Here is a 21,290-nt window from a genome sequence, read left to right as displayed (position 1 = left end):
AAAAAGTTATATTAATTTAAATTTTATAACAAATTAAATATAATACTTTTGCAATGGTAGTTTTATTATTACATATATGAGATATATCATATATTTATTTAGCTTATCTAACATATATAATTGAGTGATTTATTTTTATTTTTTTTATAAGCATTGAGTTATTTGATTATGATTCATATAAAAAAAAACTGTTTATTTTCTCATGATGTTTATTTAAAATTATATAAAGTTATTTGATTACTTATTTATATTTTTTATTTATAAAATTTAAAGTATTACAAAATAATTTATAAAAATAATAGTTGTTTTACAAAGGTAATTTTATCATTTAAGTATGTTATATATTTTATCATATTATTATGAGAGAGTATGTATTAACAACATGATATGATAGTTATCATGTTTGTTATCATGTGTACATCAAACGAATGATAGGATAATTCAGGATAACTGTTATTCTGCTTATATCCTGTCCTATTCTTATTCTTATTCTGCTTTATATTCTATCCTGTCATTATCCTATCATGCGCACCAAACGGGCCCTTACGGACTAAGAAAAAATAGATTCAAAGACCAAAATGACTAAAAAAAAAAACATTTGTAATTTATTGATACATCCAGAGACTAATGTGGTGACGAATTATATGCTTGATAACTAAAATGATGGTTTATCCCAATTCTTTTGCATACTTAAATGTTCAATATATTCAGCAAGTTATTCACTCACTCACCAAATGTTATTGTTTAAAAAGGGAAATTAGGCCCAATAACAAGACTTAAACAATTGTTAACCATCAAATTTAAACTTAAATATATCAACTCTAATTGTTTGGGTAAAGTGATAAGATGTTTTCTCTTCCCACCCCCTTGAATCTTTTATCCCCTTGAATTTCCAATTTTGCCCTTGAAAAAACTTCGGTTCGTAGAAACCGAAGTTTGTTTTTGCCTTGAAAACAAATTTCGGTTTCTAAAAACCGAAATTTACTCTGAATTTGCACTAGAAAAAATTCAGTTTCTGCGAACCGAATTTTTCTGCAAGGGCAAAATTGGAATATTGGGGGTATAAAAGATTCCTGGGAGGTGGGAAGAGAAAACATCAAGTGATAAATGTAGGGGTAGATAGGACTGTAATCTCAAGCCCATTTCACTTGTTTTTGAAAATAGACCCATCATTCACTTGATAATAAATAGTAACGATTTAATTAAAAACCCTAAATTAACAAAGTTTGAATCGAACTTAACTGAACTTTCCTTAAAAAGCAAAACTTGGTCGAAAAACGCAACCGGGGTTGGTCTTTGCCAGAAACAGATTTCACTATATACAGGTTTTTCTTTTTCCCAATTTTCCTGATTTAAGTTTATATAGCAGCAGTTCGTAGAAATTGAAACTCTGGATTGCAATTTTATGTGTATATATCTGAGTTTTATGAATTTTGTATAATTTTATGATTAGTCTTTCGATTTTACTTCCCCTTTCCGATTTGCTAACTTTCATCCCTATGAGAGGACACAATACTATTTCCAGTAGTAATTTTCCATCTTTTTCAGGTCTGGCGTATATCAAAGATAGTTTAATCAACCAAGTCTTTGTGTGGCATAAAACACGAGAGGTTTATTACTGTCTTTATTTGGCAAAAATGACAGAAATCTTTAGCTACACTGCTTACAGGCAGTTATCTCAGATGTTCCTTGCAGTTATTTTCTTTCATGTTTCAGAATATTTTCTAGCTGCCGTCATTCATGGGAAATCAAGTGTAACTTTGAAGTCCCTTTTGATTAGCAAACACTATCTTTTTGCAATGATATTTTCATTGCTAGAATATTTAATCGAGATTGCTTTATTCCCTGATTTAAAGGAACATTGGGTTATCAGTGATTTCGGGTTGGTATTGGTCGTTATAGGGGAAATTATAAGGAAGATAGCAATAATAACAGCAGGCCAATCATTTACTCATATTATAAGAGTTCGTCCTGATGAACATCACCAATTGGTTACATATGGTATATATAAATTTATTCGTCATCCAGGGTATTGTGGTTTCTTCATTTGGGCTGTTGGAACTCAAATAATGCTCTGCAATCCTTTATCGACTATTGGATTTGCAGTTGTTGTCTGGAAGTTCTTTTCTACCCGAATACCTTACGAGGAATACTTTTTGAGACAGTTTTTCGGAATGCAGTATGTTGAATATGCCCAACAAGTTGTGTCTGGGGTGCCATTTATAAATTGAAAACCAGTCAGTTCTGTGAGATGACTTATTCTGGGTACTGTTGTAATCTTTGATAACTTATTCAGGAAGAAAAATGTTAAAATCATGACTAATAAAAGGTCATATTAATGTTCAGTGCCATTCCATTGGATATAAATATTATAAATTTGTTTGGATGAGTGTTTGTCAAACATAATTTTAAATGAATTATCATGATGTGCAAGTTATTACTAATGATATTAATGTTTGGAGACCGTATCATTATTGCCTGACATTAACTAAACATTTTTTTTCAGACATTACTAAACAAGTAATTTCACTAAATATTTCTCAAAACTACAAGGGATAATAGATTAAGAGAATTTCTTTCCGCGCCTCCCGTTACACTTGTGCACCCCTTCATATTCCCAATTTACATCGCTACGCGAGTGTGTAAATAGCAAAAATTGAAGAAAAAAGAGTTCGCATTGTAGGATGCAAACTGTGAACTGAGTTTGAATCCTAGGATGTGAACCTTATAAAAATCAAATTATTTTGTCCTCTTCACCTTCCCATCTCCCATTAAACAATTTTGAATGAAACACAGTTCGCAAGTTAAAATAATAATTGTAGCCTTATCAACTCTCGTAGCCTTGATACATGTTGTCTATTGTAAGTATAAATGTAAATTTGGTCATATCAAATAAAGTAACAATTCAGTATACCTATCTTTACAATGTGTAATTAGTTGATAATGTAACAACCGCTCCAGTGGCAAATTAAAATATGGTATTAGATAGTGGCCACATTTTTATAAGGTTCGCTACTTAAGTGCATTTAGAGTTCGCACTCTAAATAGAACTGTACATGTTTCAGCTCACACCCTATTTTGCACGTGGCAATTTCATTTGACTCAAATCCAACATCTGCGCCCCATGAATAAATTTTTATGTAAAGAAACGTTCGCATTCTAGAATGGGAACTCTATGCTGAACTTTTGTACCACCAGTATCACTGATATTGAAATGGCCATAACTTTCAATCTGCAAATAAAAAATGCAGGATTGTAGGTTAGATTGAGAAAGCTAATACTGTGCTATATGGTGGTCATGAAAATAGATGAATCTGTTAAATTGGCCATCTTTGCTATTTAACATCTTTTAGTAAATCAGGAAAACCTTTGTTGATATTTCAATAATAATTGTACTATAATACTCTAAAAAAAAACACATTTTCTGTAATATAAAGTTATATAAATGAACTTACAATAACTATCAAAATAAAAAATAAACTGCCTCAACTAGACTAGAACATTCCTACTATACTAACAATTTTCACATCTTGACAAGGTCATTAAGTTACATAAAACAAGAATAGTTATGACTTCAACACTCCGTGGAGGAAAAGGCAGCAAAACTAGATTTCCTGCTCCATTCATTGCCTTGCTTTTATATCTGATCCGATAATAAAATAACAGTGAACTCGGTATATTTGACATGCTGATAATTAGAGGATGACAACCAAAAAGAATCATATTCAGTTCACAATGATGACAGTTCAACTTCCTGATTGCAAGGACGGTATACTACAAATGTGCTATCCATCGAGAAGGAACCAGTATTAAAACAAGTGATTCCTGTGTACTTAAAAGCCTTCTGCGGACTTCTGTCTCCTAAAACTATCTGCAATCACAACAGTAGAATCAGCATCAGAACATTCTTTCCAGGGTCTGAGTCAAGAAGAATAATGAGTGATATTTACAAGATCTGTTACTGTCATCAGATCATAAACGGTTTTTCGAGATATTGAGATGTGACATAAACAGATACTGTAGAATAGAAAATGAAGATAAAAAAAGGAAAAAGAAACAATTCAAGTATTAACAGTACCGTGTGCGGAGTTGGATATAAATGAAGGGAGTGGTCAAAATTCCATGCAATGGGTTCTTTAGTTAGAGGGAATGGACAGAGATGACTCTGATGGGTTATGGTGGCAACAAGCTGCAATTTAAACACAACCAATTAATTTTTATTTTTCTAAACCAAAAGGTAAACAATTATCAAAGCAGAAAACACAGATAAGAGACGAATTACATGCTGAAAAGGATCAACAGTTTCTGTCTCAGAAGGTGGCAATAAACAAGAACGGCGCATTGTATACAGCTGATCCTGGCGGAAAAATACAATTTCTTGGGTATAGAATTTTACCCTGTAGCCAAACAAGTATGAGTTTGTAAGAACAATCAGAAACAGTCAGTTTCTATAACAACTACAAAACACAAATGTATAGTCGATAAAGATGTTCCATGCAATCCTATTTAAATCTAATGTTAACCTGCAAGGATTGCTTGAGAATATGGCATTGGGAATATACTTTTGGAGTTCTTCAACTAAATATTTAGGTAGAGCACACTTAGGAAGACCTGTCGAAGGAACTGAAAATACACATGGAAAGTGATATATCACGCAAATGGATGAAAGTGGGAAGTGTAAGAACTTATCAATTTAATCAAATACCTGCATCACCAGGACCTGGAATAAAAAGAAATCGGCTGTTCTCTTTTAACCGTGGACGGGCAGCAATAATTTGCCCTAGCTTGCCAAATTGGGACCTGCATATCAAAGTCTCTAATAATTGTTATCCTACACAACAATAAACTATTCTTCCTACGCAATAAAAAAACTAAATGTTTGTTTGAACCATCACCTAATGTGATTTAGTGTGCAACAGTGCTTTCCAAGTTTCATATTTCTAAATGATTAGAAGGAATGATTAGTAAGATAGCACAAGTGGAACTCACCTTAGGCTCGAATAAGAGTTAAATGCAAGGCTACATGGTTGAGAACAGAAGTCTCCCATAAAAACAAATAAGGAAGGAACCACTTCCACACTCTCAAAACCATCAAGAACAGTCTCTATCTTTCCTATAGCCTTCTCTACGGAGAAACAACATCAATGTATCAAGTTACAACAAAGGGAAAGAAAAATAAAGAAAAATAAAGAAAAAAACAGATTGGCATTTGAAATTACCTCTTCTTTGTCTATCCAAATATCAGATAATATGACAAACATGTCATTGACTGCTCTTTTCTCCATTTCTTCCAGCCTAATCTATTGCATATATAAAGGATATTTAATTTTCATGGAGTACGGCACAATAAACATATTTGTGACTATTAGATAGTAAATTCGAGGAGAGGAGTAATAATGATACCGTTTCTTCTTTTGTAAAAGTACCACCACCAAAAAAGTCATGCCCTGCAAGCACTTGAAGTGATTTATCTCTATCCTCTAATGGTGGAAACCCACATGTAAAAATCTACAGGAAAAGATACACCAATTATCCACATATTGAAGTTAAAATGCATAAAGCCAGTAAAATGACCCACATGCAAAAATACGTCCAAAATAACAAAGCTTTGAACTTTGAAGTACAAAAACTATAATTTTTCAGGTTTGATGCAAAAAAAGAAGTCATAATTTTGTTTGATAAAAATTAGAAGTCATACAACTTGCAATTGTAGTGAAATTCATCATGGATAAACTGGTTTTATGAATAAAAGCATAGAAATCAAATATCAGATTTATGTAAGAGAGCATGGAGCAGATATCACAAAGGAAATGCTAACAAGTACCTTAAAAATACCCTCTACGAGCATCTCGCCTTCAGCCACAACTATGGTGTTCTCTAAGAAGAATCCTGTAGTAATCTTGTATGGATAGTCAAAGAAACTAATGACCATAGATTCATGCTTACAAAAAACTTGAACTGTTATATAAGTTATATCATACACATTAATAAAAAATTATGAAAAGACAGAACAAATGTATTAATCACTTTGTACAAAATCCTTTGATCAACTAGATTGTCGTACTAACATAACATGACATGAACTAACAAGATGAAAGCTAATCATACCCATCCCTGCCTACATAACTTTCAGGTAAAAAAAGATATGCTAAAAGAGGTAATTATAATGACATATAAAGGAGTACATTTAATTGGCTGAAGTGGGCATTATTTTAACACTCGTTTATTATTGTTTTATTCCCAACGAAAACTAAGTAATAAATCATTTAACAAGATTATGGAGTTCTTGCTACAAAATAAAATAATTGTTGTCAAAGAACAAAAGGATATAGCATCAGATAAATTGATTTCAACTGAAGCGGTAAGGTCTTCCAAATAAAAATGGCCATCCTCCAGCTGAGAAATTACTCCCATTACCCATCTTCTACCTTTTTGCCCAACCAGAGATTGAATAGGAGATATCTGACAAAAACAGCATAGCATAATATTACATACTAATCCTCCTCAAAAATACTAAACTGAATCTACACATAGAACACGCAGTTCTAAACATTTGGCAACATCACTCGTAGTTCAAAGGCAGTTGGATAATCCAGAAGTAGTACCTCACAACTCCGGAATTGTGAAAGTTCGGACTCAAAAGCCGGCCTCGAAAAATCCTGGTGACGAGAAAGTCTCTGAGACAATAACAAAAACCTATCCCTGTACAGAGCGGATTTTGCTTGTGCATCCCCATGTATAGGTGAGCTTCCTGTGTATCTGGAATAAAACCACAGTATAAAGATGGTCCTAAGTTTTTTTTTTTGAACGGCAAATATATTATTATAAATAACTAGGTCTCTGCACAAGACGAACAGAGACCCGTAAGAGAGGGGCTACAAAACAAAGGCGCCGTATATAAGCGGAACACAATGAAAATACCAAAACAGACACCACCTAAAAGAGGTCTACTTCTAATCTCATTCTTAGAAAGACACTCATTAGCTTTCAGACCACCAGAGAAGACAACAACCCGACCTATAGAGATGCAACCAGAGAAGACCACCAAAGATGGTCCTAAGTTGACGCCATAAACCAATCCATGTATGAATAGCCAACACAAATTTCCAACAAATAGCTTAACAATAGACATGTTTTCTCACAAAATGTACAATGATAGTAATAGTAACTTGTCATTCTTTATACTTTTATTGATCCGTAAGTGAAGTAGCATAATTGATGATACATATGATTTAATTGATATGCACCGACACTGTAAAGATTGTATACAGTCAACTAATTACCATCATTAAAACATTTTAAGTCATACAAATGATGGTTTGTTATTGGTTGACAAAATTAATTCATCTCTAATACATAACACAACTCTATTTGGGGTTTCATGAAACTCTAATGCTCATCGAACCTAAAACCAGTAAATTATAATTAAACCTAAAACCATCAAATCTAGTGGTATAACAACTTAGGAAAATTACAAATCACTGCACTCAAGATAGAAAATTATATGAACAATGAAGAACAAAACATTACTATTTTTCTTTCTTTCTTTTTTTCTTGGTAAATGTTTTATCATGATTTCCTTAGTTCCATTGAAAAGGTAATTTGCCCTAAATAAATTTCAATTTCCAGAAAACTCTCATACTTTATTTAAGAAAAAATTACTTTGCCCTAAGGTTAAAAAAACAAATCAGATTCAAAATTCAATAACATTCACAAATCAATTTCAGTAATAATCATCACCAAAATACAAACCAAACATTTTATTATAATTTCCCTAAAGTTAAACATTTTATTGTAATTTAATGATTTGTATCATTGAATTTTTAACCCTTTTTTTTACTGTAGAAAAAAAAAGTAGGGTTCAAAATTCAATAACATTCACAAATCAATTGCAGGAATATTAATCACCAAAAAAAAAACAAAAACTCAAGGAACCAAAAACCTACTGGTAGAAATTCCTTCTAATAGCATCATATTTATATCTAGGAACGTTGAACACATTAATCACAGCAATGGCGGAAGAAGAAGAAGAGGAAGCAAAGATAGGAGTTTCCTCCGCTGCATCGGCTTCCAGTAACAAATTCACTACTCGTTGCACCGGCTCCACATCGATTATAGTAGACTTCTCTGCAATTTCACAAAGAGAGGTGAAAAATTGTGTCAGCATCACAAAATTGAATCGAAAACCCTAAGAAAAAATTACATAGAGAGAGTGAGGAATTACGAGATTCGCTTTCTAGTTGATCGAGGACGAGATCGATGGCTTCGTCTTGTTCGGCGGGTTCAAAGCGAGTAACGAAGGAAAGAATCTCGTCGAGAGCTTCGACTTTGATATTGTAGCCTCTGATTTTGCATTTTTTCTGAATTTTTTTCTTCGTTGGAGCATTCATTTTTCTTTCTCTCTCTTGCGTTTGGGTCTCGGTGGTGAACTGATATGAAGGAAAAAGCGGGAAAATGATGGAAAATTCCTCTTTTTGAAGGAAACAGCGGGAAAATTTAGGATTCGGGTGCTATGAAACCCGTTTTATACAATTCACCGATGTGGCAATGATGAGCACGTTTTAAGGGATTAGGAATAGGACTGTTTTTTTTTTTGGACCAAATAGGATGACTGCTTAAAAAGGATCAGGATTATGGATGTCAAATATGCATCCGTTAGAGCGAATCCGCGCGGGGATTGCCCCGCAACAAGGATTTTTTTCGTGGGGATGAGAATGAAGGTAAAAACTCTCATGTGGCCACTATATGGTGGGAATTGAAGAAGATGCATCCGTCCTCGCGAATTCCCCGAATTCGTCCATATATACTTAATTATATTATTATTATCATCGTTACAAAAAAAAAGTAATTGATGAGTCTGTCTATTATTTTCTCCGATAGTTTTGAGATATTTTAGTTATGAATTTTTGTATGATTATGCATACTTTGCTATACATTATGGAATATTTTGGCTATTAGGTTTTGTATGATTATTAGTAATCAAATGTTTTTGCAATGTTTTTTGGTTATAAATGCATTATGTGTTATTTTTAATTTTTAAAAAAGAAATATGCAAAATACTTGTTTTTTTAAATAAAACAGAAAAAATAATGTCATCCTATTGTCATAATTTTGACTGAAAAATATAGAAATTTTGTTAATATTCGATATCCGTGGATCTCCGCGGGTACCGTGGGGATGGGGACAAATATTCCTCCCTAGGGATGGGGATGAAGGCAAAAACTCCCCGCAGACACTTCAAAGTGGGGAACTGGAAAGTTTCCTCCGCACATTCCCCGTCTCTTTGACATCAGGATGAATATAAAGTTTGTGAAGTGAAAAAACTTTGTAACAACCCATGATTAATTTGTTATCTATGTATTTTAATATCTGTTTTTAATTTAAACAAAATTACACCGGATATCCTTTATCTAATTTAATTATAATATATTGGTCTTTTATCTAATTTTTGTTCCATTTGGTCCTTTATCTTTCCAAATTAATAGTGATATTATTTATTTTATATATTTAAAGTTAATTACTCATTTTAAGTCAAATTCAAACTACTCCGATTAGAAAAAAGAAAAATACAATTTTTTATATTAATTTAGTCAAATCAATAAAAAATTATAATTCAATAATCACATAAATGAAATAATTAAAAAATTTCGAACATTCTATTTTCACCACCGTGTTTTTTATTGTTTATTTTATTTTTTTAATGGCAAATTGTTAGTTGTTAGTATATGTTATGTTAGTTTCTTCTTGTCATGACTTGAGCTCTGGACCTCTAACTCCTTAACTTTTAACTCGACTAACTTAAGATGTTGAGTTACTCATCCCACTCACCACAATGTTTTTTAGTGTATGATCTTCGGGTTTTGGTTTAGTGCATATTTATTGCATGTAGTCAATTTTAATTGATTTTAAATTTCAAATTTCAAATTTGAACTTAAAATCTAAATTGTTTGACTAAGATTAAATAGTTCAAATATAACTCACTACAATGCAATCACGCTTTTCTGGCCGCACACAAACCATCATGCCTCCGTTGTTGCATAATACTCCCTTCGTTCCAATTTACAAGGGAAAAAACAAAAATTACATTTATTAAGAAAAACCAAAACATGATAATTTAAAATATATTTTTTGTGTTTTCCATAGAAAGATGTATGAGAGAGAAAAAAAATTAAATGTAATTTTCAATGGTTATTCGCTGTGTGCTTTTAATATTGAGACTAATGATCCCATGTGGAAAAAAATTTGGAGAATTGAAGTGCCGGAGAAAATTCAAAGTTTTATCTGGCTAGTTAAGCATTATCGAATCCTTACCAATTACGGTAAGAACAAGATGAATTTAGGGGAATCCTTAGCAGGGGCGGATGCACACATGTTGCATTAATTGCAGGCTCAAGCCCCACAAGAAAAGGAAATTTTTTTATGATAATACTATGATAAATGTTTATTGTAAGAAATTTTTTATTGTATATTTATTTGAGCCCCCATAAAAATTAAGTAAGTCTTTTCTTATTTTTTGGTTAAGTAGTATAGTAGCTTGAGTAGGGTGAGGTAAGTAGTTTAACTGACATGAACTATAGTTAAACTAAGGGTTAAAGAAGTTGAAAGTTTAGTATTCAAGTCCTGATAAGATATAAAAAAACTAAAATAACAATTAAAATACTAACAAATTGATATTAAAAAAAAACTACCGGCTAAAGTTTCACTTTTTAAAGAAAATAAGTGGACAAAATTAATTAAGTCTATTAACTTACATTTATACATACACATTTTAACTTTCTACTAGCTGCTACATGCTATGGAAATGGAAGAATGGTGAGGATCATGATAGTGTGTTTGTCTTGCCCACTCAGCCATGGTAGGAGGTTTCTAGACCGAGTAATGGGGTGGAGATTAGTTCAAAAAATTCGTCGCGTACTTGATTTAGAGTGGGATATTAAGATGTGTTATTCTTATCGTGAAGCAAATAAGTGTGTAGATGCATTGACAAATATTGAATGTCAAGGAAAAAGAAATCACCAGGAAAAACAACAGCTTTCAAGTAAGGCTACAACACGAGATAACAAATATTAACATGGAAAACATCTCTCTGTATATGGCTTCATATGCTTTTTAAAACATCAAAAACATTCAAAGAAAATGATGTGATTTACAAGAAACTCCACCCTTTCAACAAATGGGGAAACATGGATCTTTCCACTTTTAGGTTATGTTAACTAAGCAACATCTCTCATTAAACTATCGCAATTATTATCAGTTTTCAAATTTCTCTTGACAACTAAAAACGAGAAAATATATAAGATCCAAAGACGTCCCCGTGAACATAGCTCAATTGGTAGGAATATTGGATTTTATATGCAGGGCTGAGGTTCGAATCCAAGATCTTCCACTTATTCACCTCAAGAGGTAAATTTCTAGTCATTAGACTACTTGACAAAAAAGATAATATCCAAAGACTTGCAAAAAACTTCATGCAACAAATATTGGTCATTATCATGAACCTTGTGTCAATCTCTACCATTAAATTACAATTAAACCTAAAACCATCAAAGCCAGTGATATAAAAACTTACGAAAATTATAAATCACTGTATTCAACGTAGAAAATTATATGAACAATGAAGGACAAAACATTATTCATGGTAAATATTTTATCATGATTTCCTTAGTTCCTTTCAAAAGGTAATTTGCCCTAAATAAAATTCAATTTCCAGAAAACTCTATCATACTACTTCTTTCTTTTTTTTTTTTTTTTTAATTTCACTTGCCCTAAGGTTACAAAACAAGTCTGATTCAAAATTCAATAACATTCACAAATCAATTTCAGTAATATTCATCGCCAAAAACAAAAAATCAAACCAAAAAAATAATAATAATCAACGAACCAAAACCCTACTGATAGAATCATATCTATATCTAGGAACATCGAACACATTAATCACGGCAATGGAGGAAGAACAAGAGGAAGAAAGTTATCAGTAGCTTCTTCCTCTGCATCGGCTTCCAGTAACAAATTCACCACTCATTGCACCGGTTCCATATCAATTATAGTAGATTTCACTGCAATTTTGCAAAGAGAGGGGAAAAATTGTTTCAACATTACAAAATTGAATCAAAAACCTAAGAAAAGAATTAGATAGAGAGAGTGAGAGATTACGAGATTCGTTTTCAAGCAGATCAAGGACGAGATCGATGGCTTCGTCATGTACATCAGGTTCAAAGCGTGTAATGAAGGAGAGAATCTCGCCGAGAGCTTCGATTTTGATATTGTAGCCTCTGATTTTGCACTTCTTCTGAATTTTCTTCTTTGTTGGAGCATTCATCTTGCTTTCTCTCTCTTTTGCGTTTGAATCTCGGTGGTGAACTGATATGAAAGAAAAAGCGGGAAAACGATGGAAAATTCATCTTTTTGAAGGAAACAGCGGGAAAATTGAAGGAATCGGGTGCTATGAATCCCCGTTTTATACAATTCACCAATGTGGCAATGAGCCCGTTTCACTCCCTAAAGTGCGGAACAATTATCTAAATTTAATTTATGGGTCATGTTAACTTGTGCCCTAAGGGCACATGTTAAGCTACCTAAAAATAGAAATATAGCATTTAATGATACAAAGAATTTAATGTTTAGATAATTGAATACACCACAAGTTCAATAAATTTTTTCCACATTTATCTTCTTAACATGTGCCCTTAAGGGCACAAGTTAACATTCTCCTTAATTATTTGGATTAGGATGGGTAAAGTGCGGTAATCCAGGTATTGATTATAACAACTTCATGATTTAAATAAGTAAAACACTTCGAGTTCAGGTATGCTCCATTTAGCCTACTTCCATTTAACCCAGTCCAATTGTTACATGTGTGACATGTGGATAAAAAGATTTCAAAGGCTGTGATCAAAAAAGTTCAAATTAACTATTTATTTAATTAAAATAAAATAAAAGAAATAAACTCAGTCGCCTTCTTCTTTGTCCTGCGCGTTCCATCTTCTTCTTTCATGTCATGGCCTCTCTGTCCGACGCCGCCACCCTCTCTGTCCTTCCGACGATGGTGATGTTAACTAACCAACATTTCTCATTAAACTATCGTAATTATTAACAGCTTACAAAATTTCTCTTGACAACTTCAAACGAGAATAGATGAGATCCAATATGCAGTGCAGGGACAAGCTTGAAGGCAGCGTCTGAAATGGTAAATACTATAACCTGCCATGCTTTCAGAAAATATTCGTCTAACCAAACATTAGAAGAATGCTCCTGACTGTAACTCTTCCAAGTTTTTGCAAAAGGTAACACAAACTCAACTAAGAAAATATATTTCTTACTATGACTTCCCTCTCAAACTCATGCTCTTGCGCTTCTGGCTTAGAGCATAACGTCTTGCCATAGGATTATTATAGAATTTCCTCATATGATCGGAGAGCTTATGAATAGCCTGAAGATCACCAATCACTGAAAGTTGCATCAACAGGGAATCAAAATTCCTATACGGCAATTTTATTCCCTTGTTTATCACTTCTTCCAAAAGAATACAAGCATCTTCTGCTTTATTGCAGTTGAATAGCCCCTCAATCATGACACAGTATGTATCAGTGTCTGGTCTGCAACCCCTCTTCTCCATTTCTTGCCAAGTCTCAAATGCTCCGTCAGGATCATCCATCTTATAAAACATCGAAATCAGCATAGTGTAAGTCTGCACGCTAGGAATACAACTCAATTCAATCATTCTTCCATACAGTTTAAGGGCTTCCTCAGATTTCTTATTGTCACAGAGAACCCTGAGGAAACAATTATAAGTAACAATATCAGGTGGGTAACCTTTGTTTCCCATCTCTTCCAAGAACTTGTAAGCTTCATCTATCTTACCGCACAAACACATACCTTCGATTATATCTTTGTAAGTTGTGACGTCAGGAAGACAACCACTGCTAATCATATGCCCCATAAGTTTAAAACATTCCTCCATTCTATCATATTGGGCGAGAGCCACAATTAGAATTGAATAACTCTTGGCAGTGGGAGAAGAAATGGTTGAACCTTTTGTCCTCATGAACTCGAAAAGCTCTACCGCGTCTTTTATCATGCCTGCTTTGCAGTAAGTATCGAGGGCAGTGTTGTACGTGAAATTGTCAGGCTTATGACCTAGTTGAATCATTTCTTCCAACAGTTTCATCCCTCTACTCGGGTTTCTAACCCGACACCACCCAAAAACCAATATATTATACGTATCCCCATTAGGATTTATCATTTTCCTCATTCTCTTATATAATCCTTCAGCTTCCTCAACCAAGCAACACTTGCACAAAGCATCCAACAGAAAGTTAAATGCATTTATTTCTGGTTGTGTCTTAACTCTTATCCTCTTCCTCTTCGCAAACTTCTGCACGTGAGTCAGATACCTCTCGGTATATTTCCTCAAAATATCCAACAGAACTTCCGCCGGAACTTTACTCTTGTTGTTCCTCTTCATATAATCCAACACATCGCAAACAATCCGAAACTGTTTTACTTTATACTTTGTACTAGACAAGATATCCATCATATCATTATAAGCACAAGGCTCATGTGAGTAATTATCTTGATGACCAGCCCATGTAAAAAACCGAAACGCAATCTTCTCATCATATCGAAGCCTATGCAACATACCAGTAACCAAAGGTGTGGACAATGGGATACCCAAATTTTCAAGAGCTTTCTCCATATTGTGAAAACCTAGTAAATTATCCATTACAGTGATATGCACCTTATCAATATCACTCTCAAAACCATTACCCTCCACAATACCATTAACCTCCACAACACCATTAACCTCCACAACATCATCACTCACATTACAACCAAAATCTTGATTAATGGAAACAGTTTCTGAACAATACCGGCGAACGGATAAATGACATGCAGGAAAAGAGTTCATTTGCAATGAAGATTGAATCAATTGAATACGATGAGCATTTGATAATGGTAATTTACAATAAGTGGAGTATTTAAATACAGAAAACATTGATGATTGAAGTGTGGTTTCAACTTGTGACAAAGCTTTGTTTCTGAAAAGATAAGTGTGATAATGATTATGATGATGGGTTAGTGATGAAAAGAAAGGGTTTTTGAGAGAATTTATGTACCTATCAAACATGCCCATTAACATGATTTTGCGTTTTGGAATTGAAGGCATTGAGGAAAAATTTCAGAAACAAAACAACAAACAGTTGGTGGGTGGAAAAAGATGCAGTTTTGAAATATGGGTGTGTGTGGATTTTTTCGGGGAAATGATAAGGAATGGAGAGAAGGATAAGGAAGAGCTTACTGTGGTGGTGGATGATTTTTGGGACTGTGTAACGGGTTTTACCTCTGTTTGATTCAGAAAAGAAAGTGAAAGCACAAAATCAAACAAAAAAACAAAGTGAAAGCAAATAGGCTTATTTGGATCGGCTTATTTGAGCATATGAACTTGTACAAGTGTTGTGCGACCATTTGAAATAACTTATAAAAATAAGTTGTGATATTTTTTTATATGCTCTTTTTAATTTATGAAATAGATTATTGTCACGTGAGCGTAACTTAATTGGTAGAGACAATGCATATAATAAAGGATTGAAGTTCGAACTTTGGTGTTGTCACTATTTAACTTTAAAAATTGAAATTCTAGCCTTTATACTTATACATAAGGCTTCTCAAGTTGCTTAGTAGCTAAAAAATTCATTTTAAAGATAAGTAGAGAGTTCCTACCAACTGAGTTAAACTCACTTATAATTTACAAATAATCTATGAAAGATGTATTCCTCTTATTTTAAGGGTAGAAGATTTTGGTAATCCAAAGTTCGGGCATAGGTTATAAAGTCCGACACAAAATGGATCTCATCTCAGCAAAATTCATATTCTCCCGAATGATTCATTTTAGCGAAGCTCGTTAACTACCTGAACCCACTTATTTGTTAGTCTTCCTCTAATTTTTTTTTGCTTTCACCACTAGTTTAATCTGATTTGGGGGTTAATTTTAGCATCAAGTGCTTCCAGCCCCTCCGATCGCAGTTGCGGGAATCGAACCGTGGTCCTCCCTACAAAGTTCAGCGCCAATCACCAGCGAATCAAAGTCTTCCTCTAATTTCATTGAGCGAAAGTAACACATGAAAAATGACACAATTACCTTTTAATAAATGAGGTATAACTATACGGGATAAAAAAATGAGGTATAACTATTGGTGCGTTTGATTCGTAAAATAGAAAAGACTGAACATGACAGTACAAGACAGAACAAGATAATACATCACAGAATAAAACTGTATTTGAGAGAGATAAGACGATAATATTTTTATATTCGAAAATAAAACTTGATAGTTCAAAATTCGATTAGAAGATAGTAAAGTCGAACAAATGATTGTAACAAAAAAAAAGTTGAACAAAAATGTTTGTTACAACTAGAGATCAGACTTAAATAGTTAGTGTTCATCAGATTGAATTCTGAAAGCTATATTTAGTTAAATTATTAATTTTTACATTAAATTGAACAAAAATTGTGCTAATATTTGTCACAAATTGGTTTTTGAAATAAAAATATAAATTAAATCATTTTATCTCAAATTTGATATTTTAGAATAAATTGTCATTGAGACCAAATTTGCTTGCTCAAATTTAAAGATGGAGAGACTGAATTAGTTCAAAAGAGATCTAAAATTTCACATAATTTAATTGGAATTACTAAAATGCAATTAAGACAAAGATATAAAGTATCCTAATGGTTAAAATTTTAACCTGAATTTTAACCTGGTGAACAAGTGGAGTGTACGAAATTCAAACCCGAACCCTGCATATAAAATACAATATTCTTACCAACTAAGCTCACAAATATAATTCATTAGTTTTGTTAAAAAAATATATAATTTACTATTATATGTATGCAAAGGAAACAAGTATTTTTTTTTTTTGATCAGTAAGAAAATAAACAAGAAAAAACTAGGTCTAGTTCTCGAAACCATCACTCAAAAGGGTAAAGAAAACAAGAATTATTTTCATTCATAAATAAATATATGGTTCAAAGATGCATAAACAATGCAACAACAATCCTTACACACATCAAAGTGGACGCACATAAACAAAATATCACACAACAAACATTCAATAAGCCTAGCATGCTCCAACTCTCTTGCCATCCACAAGCTTCTTCCAATACCTAGCAATCTCAGCTTGAGTCTCTGTAATATCTTTCTTAACTTCCTTACTTGTCTCACTCGCGATAACCGCCACATGAGCACTTTTCGAGGAGAGAGCACTTGGAAGTGTATCCAAGTGATTCACAACTTTGACAATGTCAGAAACAAGTCTCTCAGCCAGGCTACAGCTGAAATCCTCCCTAATCACCACTCGGAGGACCGCGATGTGTTGTGCGTCCGCTGGCATTGTATAGGCCGGAACTATCCACCCGTATTTTCTCAAATGGTCGGCTATTTCGAAGACTGTGTGTTGGCTACTGTCTTTCAAAGAGAAGGCTACAAGTGGTACACCTATATCTTTGGAGACGATTTTAAACCTTCCTGTTTTCTCAATTCCTTCCTTCAAAACTCTTGTGTTCTCCAAGCAATTTTCCATCACATTTTTGTATCCCTTATGTTCACAAGTGCAAGAAAAATTACAGGATGTATAAGAAAACAAGTATTGCACAAAATTGAAATATTTTACCTATATTATTAAGTAAATTCCATACAATTCAATTTTGATACACTGTCAGTTTAAAACTGTCAACAAATTACAGTCAATCATATGTGTGACTTTAGAAGTAGTTACGATTAAAGTCAAATATTTGTAATGATTTGAAGATTATGATTGATTGACAGTGTAAAAAAGTTTCACTAACAGTGTATATTGATTAAATCCAATTTGATGTGAGTAAAAAAACGAAAGATTCAACATACACATGATAATATAATTACCTCAAAACCAAGTCGAATAAATTGGTAGTATTGAGCAATGATTTGACTCGATCCTATCGAAAGAAATACAAAGCAACATTAAGCAGAGAAAAAACAACGACCACCACAATGATTTATGAGTGTATTTATTGTTAGGAAATTCTCATGTGTTGATTTGTCAATGAATATTACATCTATGAATGTTTCTAGTACGCATACTTAAAAGTTTGATCGATTCACTCAACCACGTATTATCAATGTATGACAAAATTCAAATGTATGTGTCAACTAGTTACCTTTGGAGAAATTCAATGTGAAAGTTGGCTGATCAGATCCAAGATAATTGATATGAAAAACAAGATCATCCGGCAAGTCATCTTTATTCCTCCAGACAACCCAACCGATACCAGGGTAAACAAGACCGTACTTATGACCGCTAACATTGATACTCTTCACCCACTGTAAACGAAAATCCCATTGGAGATCAGGGTAGAGAAATGGAGCAACAAACCCTCCACTGGCAGCATCTACATGAATTGGTGTATCCCATCCTGTTTCCTTGTTCTTTATAGTAAGAAGTTCGTTAAGAAGCTTCACGTCCTCAAACTCTCCGGTCAGAGTTGAACCCAAAATGGCGGCAACACAGATGGTGTTCTCATCTACCATTTCAACTGCTTTCAATGGATCCATCACATAGTAATCTTCTGTGAGTTTCACTTCCTTTAGCTCAACCTCAAAGTACCTAGCAAATTTTTCCCAACAAACCTGTGTAGCATATTTAAACAACATTAAGCATAGATAGGCCAAATGCCTTGTTTGAAAAAACAACTTATAGCATAACCCTTAACATACAAGTGCAAAGTGCTTATTTATATATAATAATTGTTGTAACAAAATATATCCGAGGGGTCTCATCCCACCGTCCACTTGCGGGAGCTCCATTTAAAGCCAGAACAAAGTTTTGTATGGACTAGTCCACCGAAATTGACCCTAGAGAGAATCGAACCTCAGATCATGAGAGGAACACACTCCAAAGTCTCAAACCTTTTATTTCATAAGCTGTTACAAAAATAGTCTCGCAAAGGGACGTGCCACAAGCTTTTATCATAAGCTCTCCCGAACAGTCTCACAAATAGTTATGCAAGTAGTAATCAAATAGGAAGATGAGGCAATAAAATTAGTGGATGATGCGCTAGGATGGAGGCCTAAACCCTTAATGTAAGCATGCAATTAACACATCTTAGAAGTAACATAATCCAAAACCAACCTGCACATTAGCCCCAGTAACTATGTTGGGTTTATCATAAGGTTTGCCTTCTGCTTTTCTTTTTGTCTGCCATTTTCTTTTAAAAGCTAAACCAGCTAACATTATTGCCTCGGATGACCCTACGGTTCCAACACCTACGGCAGTTTCCTCTTCACCAATCGGAGCATGGAATAGATGTGCTATTATATTCACACATCGGTTCTGCAGAATAGAACAAATGAATCAAGTTCCAATTTTTAATGGAAATTGATCATAAAATGTATCACATACAATACCAAAATATTCAATTCTACTAGTGTACTTCAGTCGCAGAATTTTTTAATCACAATAATCTACTCCAAAATTGTCATCTAGCCACAAAACATAAAAAAAATAAAAGAATTTGTGGTAAGTATCAAATTTTGAGGGTAAAATGCCATTAAAAATCATCATTAATTTGAGTTAAGTTGTTTTTCTTCTTTTCTGCTAGAACATATATGTACCCTTTCTTTGAAAACTGAATCTATTTTTTTAAGGCAACTTGAGCAGAAAATGATAATTTTAGGGGTAAAGGAAAGAGAAATATTTTTGAATCAACAAACTCAATCCATGATAATTAAAAAATGAATAATCAAGATATGAAACCCTTTCACAGTAATCACTACTATTATGTAATAATAATTTTTTAAACATTAAACACACTTCAAAAAGTGTACTTATATATCTAGTCTTACCAAACAAATCTTCAATTCAAAGATCAAAACTTTATGATCATTTAAAGACACCCAATTCTTCAAAATCAAACCTTAAATAAATAAATAAAATGTCTGCAACTGCGATTCAGGCTACACCATTATAGTTTGAAATTGGATCTCTACGGCTGCAGTATTGTGTTGCAGCCGTAGATGACCTTAAATTTAGAGAGAAACTTGATCTCTCTAAATCTAAAGGTTTATACAGCTGCAACACGATACTTCAACTTATAGTTTTAGTTTTTGATGTCTCTGCAACCGCAACAGGTTGCAACACGACGTGCATCAAAATAATCAAATTAGTCTTATTTGACTGCAATTCTCTGTAATATCAATGATCACACCGCAATTCAAAAGATGTCATTTCAAACAGACCTGAAGCTCAGTAGTGACAGGGTACTCATCCATATCAACATAGTTCTTATTAAGTGAATCCATGATAAGCTTATCACACTCAGGTTCCATCCAAGTAGTCACAAATGAAGCCAAATTAAGCCTTGGTTTTCCATCTAACATTAACTCATCATTTATTATCTGATATGCTGCATCTTTTGGTATAGAACTCTCTGGTAACTTGAACCTGTTATCAACAAACAGAGAATTCTAAACCTCTTTTCAATTACCAAACAAAGAACTAAATGTTTTTTAAGGTGAAAAAAGGGACTTACTTTGGAACAGGGTCACGCATGTATCTTGAAGCAAAAGTACATGTTATGCTCTGTCTTTGTTCATCTGGGTGTGTGACAGTTGATGAGATCACCATGTTGGTTTGGATGAGTTCTTCTGAGCTAACTGTGAGAGAAGAGAAGAGAAACACAACAACAGTGTGATAAACTGATCTTTGTGATTTTGTGAAGATAGAGGACCACTACTTTAGAATGGCATATTTTCTTCCTTATATTAATTATTTTTTTGAACAAGAAAAAAGATAAAAGTATCAACCTTTTTTTTTATGGATAAAAGTATGGATCTTTTTTACCAAAATAAATTTAATCATTAATCCATAAATATTCAAAGGAATAAACTCAAATATATAAAAATTTGCTAAAAAATTGACAGGCTTTAATAAGAGTATCGGCAGCCAAATTTATTTTTCTCTTGACAAATGTTTCCTCAAAGTTTATAAATGAAGACATAATATTAGCAACAATTAAAATATAAATTCGGAATTGTCTCTTTGCTTCAATCACATCGCATCTATCAGCAATTGAGAGTCGCTTTAAATTTGAACATGTATAAAACCTCGGTTGAGATGTATCATGTGTGAGTTGAGTCTCACATTGGTTGGAAGAGTTGAGGTTGAACACTTTATAAGTGAGAAAACCTTTAAACTTAATGCCTTAAGATTTAGAGTGAAAGTGTGATATCAAAGTCACTTATGTGATTGTTTAATGC

The 21,290-nt window shown here is 33.1% G+C and overlaps 4 protein-coding genes across 4 annotated transcripts; 1 reads left to right on the top strand and 3 right to left on the bottom strand.

The window, feature by feature from the left end:
• The first annotated feature begins 1,141 nt into the window (after positions 1-1,141).
• On the top strand, positions 1,142-2,386 carry LOC123908479 (protein-S-isoprenylcysteine O-methyltransferase A-like). Its single transcript, XM_045959132.1, has 2 exons — positions 1,142-1,325; positions 1,549-2,386. The coding sequence occupies exon 2, from the start codon at positions 1,638-1,640 to the stop codon at positions 2,229-2,231; it is 594 nt and encodes a 197-aa protein (XP_045815088.1). The 5' UTR covers positions 1,142-1,325; positions 1,549-1,637; the 3' UTR covers positions 2,232-2,386.
• Positions 2,387-3,347: 961 nt separating this feature from the next.
• Positions 3,348-8,572, bottom strand: LOC123908291 (DNA polymerase epsilon subunit B). Its single transcript, XM_045958881.1, has 13 exons — positions 8,225-8,572; positions 7,947-8,127; positions 6,606-6,759; positions 6,331-6,462; positions 5,825-5,902; positions 5,404-5,508; positions 5,220-5,300; positions 4,990-5,120; positions 4,706-4,800; positions 4,524-4,623; positions 4,283-4,397; positions 4,079-4,189; positions 3,348-3,871 (listed from the first exon to the last, which is right to left on the bottom strand). Exons 1-13 carry the CDS (start codon positions 8,388-8,390, stop codon positions 3,731-3,733), a joined length of 1,590 nt encoding a protein of 529 aa, XP_045814837.1. The 5' UTR covers positions 8,391-8,572; the 3' UTR covers positions 3,348-3,730.
• Positions 8,573-12,724: 4,152 nt separating this feature from the next.
• Positions 12,725-16,105, bottom strand: LOC123910311 (pentatricopeptide repeat-containing protein At1g73400, mitochondrial). The gene has a single exon (XM_045961409.1). It carries the CDS (start codon positions 15,164-15,166, stop codon positions 13,319-13,321), a length of 1,848 nt encoding a protein of 615 aa, XP_045817365.1. The 5' UTR covers positions 15,167-16,105; the 3' UTR covers positions 12,725-13,318.
• An 874-nt stretch (positions 16,106-16,979) lies between these two features.
• On the bottom strand, positions 16,980-20,853 carry LOC123907939 (glutamate decarboxylase-like). The gene is made up of 6 exons (XM_045958418.1): positions 20,564-20,853; positions 20,271-20,475; positions 19,165-19,365; positions 18,194-18,662; positions 17,919-17,971; positions 16,980-17,592 (listed from the first exon to the last, which is right to left on the bottom strand). Exons 1-6 carry the CDS (start codon positions 20,656-20,658, stop codon positions 17,116-17,118), a joined length of 1,500 nt encoding a protein of 499 aa, XP_045814374.1. The 5' UTR covers positions 20,659-20,853; the 3' UTR covers positions 16,980-17,115.
• Between the last annotated feature and the right edge of the window lie 437 nt (positions 20,854-21,290).

The sequence above is a fragment of the Trifolium pratense genome, linkage group LG2 (genome assembly GCF_020283565.1).
Source record: "Trifolium pratense cultivar HEN17-A07 linkage group LG2, ARS_RC_1.1, whole genome shotgun sequence".
Taxonomy (NCBI): domain Eukaryota; kingdom Viridiplantae; phylum Streptophyta; class Magnoliopsida; order Fabales; family Fabaceae; genus Trifolium; species Trifolium pratense.
The sequence above is the reverse complement of the archived record's forward strand: the minus strand, read 5'-3'. Positions and strand labels throughout refer to the sequence as shown.

What these genes read in the sequence shown, in the direction of transcription:
- LOC123910311 (XM_045961409.1), bottom strand. Translation starts at nt 15,166, where the DNA reads ATGCCTTCAATTCCAAAACGCAAAATCATGTTAATGGGCATGTTTGAT.
- LOC123908291 (XM_045958881.1), bottom strand. Translation starts at nt 8,390, where the DNA reads ATGAATGCTCCAACGAAGAAAAAAATTCAGAAAAAATGCAAAATCAGA. An exon ending in AACTCTTATTCGAGCCTAAG is followed by an intron (nt 4,801 to 4,989) that starts GTGAGTTCCACT and finishes TTTGATATGCAG; the next exon opens with GTCCCAATTTGGCAAGCTAG. An exon ending in TCCAGGTCCTGGTGATGCAG is followed by an intron (nt 4,624 to 4,705) that starts GTATTTGATTAA and finishes GTGTATTTTCAG; the next exon opens with TTCCTTCGACAGGTCTTCCT.
- LOC123908479 (XM_045959132.1), top strand. Translation starts at nt 1,638, where the DNA reads ATGACAGAAATCTTTAGCTACACTGCTTACAGGCAGTTATCTCAGATG.
- LOC123907939 (XM_045958418.1), bottom strand. Translation starts at nt 20,658, where the DNA reads ATGGTGATCTCATCAACTGTCACACACCCAGATGAACAAAGACAGAGC. An exon ending in CTGTCACTACTGAGCTTCAG is followed by an intron (nt 19,366 to 20,270) that starts GTCTGTTTGAAA and finishes TCTATTCTGCAG; the next exon opens with AACCGATGTGTGAATATAAT. An exon ending in TTATTCGACTTGGTTTTGAG is followed by an intron (nt 17,593 to 17,918) that starts GTAATTATATTA and finishes TGTGAACATAAG; the next exon opens with GGATACAAAAATGTGATGGA.